Here is an 8,661-nt window from a genome sequence, read left to right on the forward strand (position 1 = left end):
AGCAGAAGAACTAGCTCACCATATTATTTCGTTTTTTTTAAAGAACTAATATTTTTAGAATTAATTTATTTATTTTTGGCTGCGTGGGGTCTTCGTTGCTGCACGCGGGCTTTCTCTAGTTGCGGTGAGTGGGGCCTACTCTTCATGGCGGTGCGCAGGCTTCTCATTGCGGTGGCTTCTCTTGTTGTGGACATGGGCTCTAGGTACGCGGGCTTCAGTAGTTGTGGCACACGGGCTCAGTAGTTGTGGCTCGTGGGCTCTAGAGCACAGGCTCAGTAGTTGTGGCGCACAGGCTTAGTTGCTCCGCGGCATGTGGGATCTTCCGGGACCAGGGCTCAAACCCATGTCCCTTGCATTGGCAGGTGGATTCTTAACCACTGTGCCACCAGGGAAGTCCCTGCCTGTACCATTTCTTTAACCCAGACCCAGTGATACCATAGTTCTCCCTTCTGCTATATCTGGCCAAAGCTTCTAGCATCACAAGGAACTCAGCAGCCTCTTGTGGTCCTCCTCCTCACTGGATCCTCCACTCTCCAACCACCTCGATTAAGACTTTTCACCCTGCAGCTCCCCTGAGGCCTTTCTTGGACTCATGCTCTCAAAGGGCAAGTAGAAAGAATGTCACCCAAGAGCTCTGGGTTGGCCCCAGTTCACAGCAACACACCTTGATTTGCTCTGAGGAAGAGCAGCTGGGATCCAGGCACACGAGGGAGTGGAGAAAATACAGAGAAAGGGGGACTTACAAGCCAACGGCTAAATCCTGGCCCCAAAGTAGTCTGAATCAGGGTCCACAGAAACTACTGCCCCACCCCCTGCCTTCATTGCTGGGGTTTCCAGGCTACGCTCAGGGGAGCTTCTTCAAGATGGGTCCCATGCAGCCCCGGATAAGGTTGAAGAAACTGGAAGGGATAGAGAAGAGGAATGGCCAGGAGATGGGCCTGCCAGATCTGCCCAAGGGCACTCAGAGGGAGGAGCAGGGTGGAGGATAGCAGCAGAGGCGGAGGGCTCCCCATCGCTCTCCAGAGCTCCTGGGGTGTGGTGAGAAGGCAAAGACCTCAGCAGGCCGCTCCTTAGGCCACCTCTGAAGGAGACAGTGAAGCCATAGGGAAACCTTGAGGAGAAAAAAGAAAGAGGACCCCCCAGTACACCCTGATGTCTTCCCCTACCATGGGGAGGCCAAGGCCTTTGGAAGACGCTCAGTGGCCTCCTCTCCACAATGCAGCCTCTCTCAGTCCCTGCTGCATTTTTCCTCCTTCTTTCCCTTTCTGGCCTATGTAAAGGGCCAGGCAGTAAGAGACACACAAACTAATTAAGAAGCAGAGTTTGGCCAGATGCCTGGGCCAGCCTCCCCAGGGAATTAAGCCCAAGCCAGTTAGCTGTGTAGAGCCAGGAGGATGTCACCTCCCAGATACCCCCAGGACACCCCTCCCTCTTGCCAGGCTCAGGGAGACAGGCCAGGCATCCCCAGAAAGAAGCATTTAGCATCTGCACTTGAAGCTGGCAGCTGAGGGACAATGCCTCTGGCCCCACCCCCTCAACAGAATAGGTCAAACCCTCTCCCTATCTAAAGGTGAATAATTAGGTCCTCAACCCTAGAGAAAGAAGGAAAGAGAATCTCCCCCACTCCAGCTACACATCATTAAAAAATGACCTATACAGACCACCCTGCAGTCAGAATAAGGTAAAGTAGGGGCCACCGGGCCCCAAAGACTTTTTGTGCTGTGGGTCAGGGCATTGCTGGCTGCCAGAACTCAGAGGGAAAGTCCCTGAGAGGGATGAGCCCTCGTGATCTTGAACGGATGATGCCCGCTCCCGGGATCTTTCTCCCGGAAAACCCACGAGAGAGAAGGGAGAAGGGGTAACCAGAGTTCCCTTGGCACCTGAGAGCGTGGGTGCGGACGCGGGAGCAAAGCTCCGTGGCAGGAGGCAGAGTGTCGACACGTAGGCTGATGGGTGCGTGCTTTCCTGGGGACTGTGGCTGAATGTGTGCGCAAAGACAGAAGGAAGGTGGGGCTGGGGTTTTGTAGCTGGGAACCGGGGACAGGAAGAACTAACTGGCTCAGGAGAGGTCCGAGAAGGGATTCTGGGGTCTTGCGAGCCGGATCTAGGGGATGCCTGCATCCGCTTGGGCTGTCTAGAAGCGAAGCAGCGAAGCCCAGCGAAAGCCGGGAAGGCGAGCCAGCCGCCGGGCCGCGGTACTGGCAGCCAGCTCGCTCGCCAGCCGGGCGCAACTCCGCATCTTGCATCGCTCGGCTTCCACTCCGGAGGCCGAGCCAGGGTGGGATGAGGTTTCGGTGCAAGTCGTTTTCCCAGCCCCCGGTGTGCGGTCTGTCAGGGTCTCTCGAGCCAACTGGGTGCTCTCAAGGGTTCCGATTCACTCCCGCCCCTGGCAGGGTTTGGTAAAGTGGGCACTACCTCCCCCTGGCATCCCTGGCTTCACGCCAGACCCTACAACCTATCTCCGTGCTCTGAAGCAGATAGCTCGATCTCCTCGCGCTCTGGAAAAGGGCGGGGACCCGGGCATCCACTCCAGAGTCCGAGCCGGGGTATCCACCAAACCCGGGCAGCGCGCACTTTGCGCCTCTTGCAAAGTTTCCGCGCGGTGCTAAGCCGGCATGGAGCGGGACGCGGGCTCTTACCGTAGACTCCTTGTCCCTGGCAGTGGAAGGGGATCAGCGCCAGAAGTAGAAGGCAGGTCACCTCCATCTTCACGGCCCGTGCTTCATCCCCGCGAGGCGGCGCAGCCCGAGAGGCGGTGGGGGGCGCCTCCGCCGGGGCCCTGCGATGCCCCTTGCGTCTTCCCCTTCCCCGAGAAGCGACGGAGGGGGCGGCGGCGGCGGCGACGGAAATCAGGAGGCTGAGGAGGCGGAGGTGGCGGCGGCAGCGACCCGGGTTTCTCCTCCGGCGGGGCCGCTGCCCGCGTGGGAACGCAGGGGGCGCTGGCCCGGCCCCGGGTGCCTCGGCGCGCCCGGCGCAGCAGCCAGCGCCCCGGCCCGAGAAGCCCGGCCGCCGAGCCTCTCCGGGTTCCCAGGGCTGTCCGCTCGGGGTTTTGGGCGCCAGGGACCCCTTTGCGGAGGCGGTGGCGCTTCGATACAACAGGCCACCGACGACTGACAAACTTGTCGTTTCCCCGCCCAGGGGACGCCCCTCCGCGGAGCTGGGGCGGGGAGGCCGGGGCTCCGCTGGGGTTAATCCGCTGTCTCCAGTTCTGCGGCCGGTGCTGGGGGCTCAATGGCCCGACCCAAGGGGGCCGGGTTGAGCGTCCTCTCGAAAGCGAAAAGCCCCGGCTCTGGCCCTCCTGAGCAGGCGAGAAGCGCGGGCTAGGCTCCGCGGAGGGGCGAGAGTCACGGGTCCACGGGTCCGCGAAGTTAGCCGAGCCACCGAGGAACCCCGGGGACGAATCGCTCCCCAGCGCCCCGCGGGAATCAGGAGAGCAATTCCATCCAAGAGAGACCCCAGAACGCGGGGAAAGAAGGAAAGTTTGAGTCGTTTGAAAAATATTCGCGCTCTCGCCAAGGCCTGGGCTGCGACGCGGGAGCCGCTCGCCGCCTCTTCTCGCCTCGCTCCGCTCCGCTCCCGCCGTCTGGCCGTGGCGGTGGCGCTCCCGGGCTCGGCGCTCTCGGGAGAGCCGGGCTGCGCCGCGACCCAAGTTGGTCGTCCCCGCCCCCGCCCAGCGGCCTCCGCCGGCAGGGGCCCAGAGCAGGCGGGGCCGGGCCGGGCTGCCGGGCGCGGCTGCAGCTGGGCTCCGGGCCGCGGGAGCGCTCCGCTCGCTCGGCAACTTGGGCTTCGCTGTGCTGCTTTTTCCCCCCTCCGAGCTTTTCATTCCGCGCTCCCCCCGCCTCCCCCTCTCCTCCCTCCTCCTCGCGTCTCCTCGTTCGGTCTCTCGCTCTCCCACCCTTTGTCGCTCGCTCTCCTGTTTGATTCCCCTCCAGTTAAAAAAAAGGAGCCAATTAAAGGCAGCGCAGCTCGCCGGGCCCAGCCTCTGTCCAATTTCCTCGCCTCCCCCAGGACCAATTAGAGAAAACAAAACAGGGCTGGGGGAAGCAGACTGCCTTTCTTTCTCTCTCTCTCTCTCCCTCCCCCACCCCCCTCCCCCTCTCTGTACCCCCCCCTTCTCTCCCTCTCTCCGCCCCCCCATCCCCCCAGCAGGAAAATGTCAAAAAGCAGAAATGGATCCATCTATCCCGAGGACAGAGGCGAAGAGACGTGGGTTTCGGCGCGGGCTCTGCAGCGCGCTCGCACACTCGCTCTTCGCCCGCCCTTGCACACCCAGACCGGCTGCCCGAGCCGGGTGCACGGATCCCAGTACTCTCGCTGGGCAAGCACGGCGGTTCGCCCCGGGGACTCTAGCCTAGCCTGCAGGGCACTGCCCACTTTGTAAATGTTTTGCACTTTTTGGGGGGCGGGACTGAAGCGGGGGTCGAAGGGAAAGGCCGGGGGCCGGAGCGCCCGCGGCTCTTGGGGTCCTGCAGGCTCGCGAGCCGGTCGCCTGCTGTGGGTCTGCAGGCTTGTCTGCGCGGCCCTGGAGTCCCTCCGCCCCAGGCCGAGCCCCGCCCCTTTCCAGGCAGCCTCGGTCTCTCCCGGCGTCCGGCGTGAGGGCCACCGCCGGAGCAGCTGGCTGAGCCCGGGGCGAAAAGGGCGCGATCAGAGCTCCTGCCCTTGCATCGGCCCGCGGGTTGCCAACAGGTTTGTCCGCAGGACCCCGCAGCCGGAGCTTCCCCAGGCCACCTTCCATTATCCCCAGCTCGCCCCTCTCTCCGTCCTGCCTCCCCTCAGGACCTCAGCACCCCCCCCCCGCAGGGGCGCCCTCTCTTTCAGCAGCCAAGCCAGGGACCAGCTCCAGCTGCGGGGTCCCGCACTCCCGGGACTCCGCTACCTCAAACCGGCCCTCCGAGAGCAGAGGTGGGGAGAGCGCTCCTCCCAACGCCGGCAGGGAGAGGTAAAGGCTAGGAAGCAAGGCGGGCGGCCTCCCCCGCACCTCCGATCGCTTTCCTCTACCCAGGTCTTGCTAATCTCACCTGCTCCACCTGTCGCCGTTATTTATCTTGGCGTGTGCGCAAGGATTGTATTCGGGCTGCCCGTGGGAGCGCGGAAAACCGCAGCAACTAACAAGCGGGGAAATTACAAACCCTCCTCCCCCACCCCCCGGAACTGCGTAATATCTTGGTTGTGATGGTGGTCCACGACTCCAAGCATTTGTCAAAACTCAAAGACTGTATACCAAAAAAAGACTTTATTTTTCAGTACGCAAATTAAAACACAATTTTTTTTTAAAAGCCACCCCTTTCCCAGGCCCATGTCCTGCTGGTTCCCTCCTCTCCTGACCCTCCAGGGGCTGACCCTCACAGGAGCACGTGCCCCCAGCTTCGGAGATGGGGTGGCAGGAATATGAGGTGTCTGGAGAAATTCCAGGCAGCATGGTGGGGCCGGCGTGCCATCAGGTTACATCTCCTCAGCTTCTTTCTGTCCATCTCAGAAAGTCCGAGACCATCGGAAGAATCTTTTTTTAAAATTTATTTTATTGGAGTATAGGTGATTTACAATGTTGTGTTAATTTCTGCTGTACAGCAAACTGATTCAGTTATATATATAAAACATCTTACGGAAAAACCTGAATGAACTTTTTGGCCAACCCAATACATACATTCTTTTTCATATTCTTTTGTCGGAAGAATCTTATTCTGCAGCCCACCCTCCACTTGATTGGTCCTCTTTCAACCCCTCCTTTTTTTCCTCTCCTTCCTTACCTGTGTGTCCAAGGCTGAATAAAGGGAACCAGATCCAACTTAGTTTTGGGCACCCAGCAGATGCCAACTGAAGATTTGTTAAATGAATGAGTGATTCCCATCAAAGGCCAGATACCACAGACCTAGGATACCCTCAATGCCGCCATCTTTTCTACTCCCCACTACCGCCCCCCCCCAAACCAAAGAGAAAAATCCATTTTCTGCCCCACAGAGATACAGAGCTATCAGGCTCTGTATCTTCCCACCCACCTCCCCCAACCAGTCTGAAAAGGAAGTGGCACCAATTGAGGATGTGACGGTGAGTAGCTTCTTTTATTGTCATCTTTGTCCCAGTATTCAAAAATCATCACCTCCTCCAGGAAGCTCTCAGGGAGTGATCACAGTGATTCGCACCCTCCTTGGCTTTGCCCATTTTGAGTTGAATGAGCACTTGTCCATGTCATGGGAAACTGCCTTCCTATTTTTCAATTAGCTAGTCCAACCCCAAATAGCAGTTAATTGATCCTCTTTGGCTTTGGGGCACATTACTGGTGAACAAGGAACCCCACTGACTCAGCTGACAGTCACTTGAATTTACCATCTCTGAATACCTACACTGGCCTAGAGAGAGAAGACTTGCGATGGGGGAGGGATAAAAGGGAGGGGGAGCAGAGAACCAAATTCTAGCCAGGCTGGGATTGAACATTTACTGTAGCTAATCCACTTGTGAATACTCTGCAGCTAATTGTATGCAGTGTAAATACCTTGACAGCCTGCTTGTGTGTGCCTGTAAATTCAGTCATCTCCTCTCCTAGGTGTGCCTTGCCTGTTGCCTCTGACAGAGCCCTGAGTATGATAATGGGAGGCAGCCTGAAGAAGGAAAAGAGCACTAGGCTTGGGAGCATCTGTCCTGAGCTCCAGTCTTAACCTCTCTAGGCCTCAGTTTCCCCAGCTGTAAAGTGAGTAGGATCCCTATTTTGGAGAGTGGTTGAGAGAAGCAAGTAATAATAGTAATAGCTGACACCACATGCCAGGCACTGTTCTAAGCCCTTCACGTGTATTAACTATTTAATCCTCATAACAACTATGTGAGATAGGACTGTTATTCTCATAGAATAACATAGAAAGATTTAATGATTCACGCAGCTGCTAAGTGGCTGAAGTGGGCTTTGCGGCCTTGCTCTTTCCCACTGTTCTGTACAGAAGAGACGTAAGGGCCTAGGTATGTAGTAAATATTTTCACAAGAAGTGTTCCTATTCTCTTCTCGAATAGAGGACAGTCCTCTGGACCCCAAATTGGGCTCTTGTGGGGTGGGGGATGAGAGCTAGACCACTGGACCTGAGGCATCCATGAAGCGGACCACTGGGCACAGGCTGCCTGGAGGCTCGATGGTCAGCACCCAACTGCCAACTCTTGGGTTCCACCCATGATATTCTAAGAAAAACCCCATTATTTTGCCCTAGAGAAAGACCAGCCTGAGACCTCCAGGAAGACTAAGTAACTAGCTGCTGAGTGGGGGGGTACGTGAGAGGCCAGGGAACCAGGAGCCCCAGACCTGAGCCAAGCAGTGCAGCTTCGGGCTTTTGTTGTGAGAGTGCATTTCTAGAAAGCTCTCCCATCTCCTCTCACCTCTCGCTCACTCTCTCACTCGTCTCCAGCAAGGCAGAGCCTGGGAGAGGAAAAAAGGAGAGAGAGAGAAAGAGTCTTTGCGGGAATAGCGTCACCACCTTGCAAGGGAAATTGTCTCTGAAAATCGTGCAGTGAGAGGTATTGATTCAATCTAGGGGCAAGCCACTTTCTGGTCAGGTAGGGGAAGGCTGGCTGGGAGGAGTGAGGAACAGGGAGAGTTATGACCCCGCTGAAAGACCAGTTTATTAATTCCAGCTCTAACAAATAGCCAATTAATGGTTCCAGCTGCTAATTAGTAAGCAGTTAACTCCTGTTATAAATCGTGCTGCTCGAGACTAGTAATATTGCAATCCTGCAATGACATCCTCAGAAAGGAAGGGCCATAGAGACTTCTGTTGTTCAAAGGGTCTGTAGCCCCCTCACTCCATACCCCCAACAGGTTCTCTGCTCATGGAATGCAGGATTCAGAGCAGGGACCCTGACCATATGTTCACCATTCATTCATTTAAAAAATATTTAATAGGCTCCTGCTCTGGGCCAGGCACTACCCTAGGCACTGCAAATTCAATGTGAACAAAACAGACAAGAACCCCTCCTCTTATGGAGGTGACATTCTAGTTAAGAGACAGACAATATAGTCTATAAATAGTATTTAGATAATAAGGAAAATACTGAAAGCTAGGAAGAGGAGCAGGAAATGTGAGACCTGAAATGTTAGAGAAGGTGTCCAGAGAAGACCCCATTGACACTTGAGTCATGACCTTAAAGAAAAGAGGGATCAAACCGTACCAATGTCTGGGGGAAGAACATCGCAGGGTGAGGGAGCAGCAAGTGCAAAGGCCCTGCGGTGATGAGGAGTATTTGGCTATAGCTGAGTAGATGAGGGAAGAGTAGTAGGAGCTGAGATCAGAGAAGGTAAGGGGGCAGGTCATTTGGGTTTTGCGTTCATTGCAGGATGTTGGACTTTACTCTGAGTAAGATGGGAGTTATGACAGCGTTATGAAGAAAAGAGGGACAGGATCTGACTTTAATTTAGCAGGCTTGTTCTGGCTCTGTGTGAGGAATTGATTGAAGGGGGTGCCACAACCTCCCTAGCACCTGACACGGTGCCTGGCACTTAGTGGGTGCTCCATAAATACTTGTCATAAAATGACAAATGAAAATTGATGGGGCTAGATTGTGAAAATGGGAACCATGATCACTTTTGAAAGTCCAATTTATTTAGATTCTCTTGTAAATTATTTTACAACCCTCCAAGAGTGCCTGCACATTTGAATTTTTCAAGGAATTCCACATCCACCATCC

At 55.9% G+C, this 8,661-nt stretch overlaps 1 protein-coding gene across 1 annotated transcript in view; it reads right to left on the minus strand.

Moving 5' to 3' along the window:
• The window catches only part of MDGA1 (MAM domain containing glycosylphosphatidylinositol anchor 1), a 57,473-nt gene extending 54,519 nt beyond the window's left edge, over positions 1–2,954 (minus strand). The window contains exon 1 of the mRNA XM_059077213.2: positions 2,640–2,954. Coding sequence (XP_058933196.1) covers positions 2,640–2,706 — 67 coding nt within the window. The 5' untranslated portion in view covers positions 2,707–2,954. The remainder of the gene's footprint in view (positions 1–2,639) is intronic.
• Positions 2,955–8,661: the final 5,707 nt, after the last annotated feature.

The sequence above is a fragment of the Kogia breviceps genome, chromosome 10, assembly GCF_026419965.1.
Source record: "Kogia breviceps isolate mKogBre1 chromosome 10, mKogBre1 haplotype 1, whole genome shotgun sequence".
In the NCBI taxonomy this organism is placed as follows: domain Eukaryota; kingdom Metazoa; phylum Chordata; class Mammalia; order Artiodactyla; family Physeteridae; genus Kogia; species Kogia breviceps.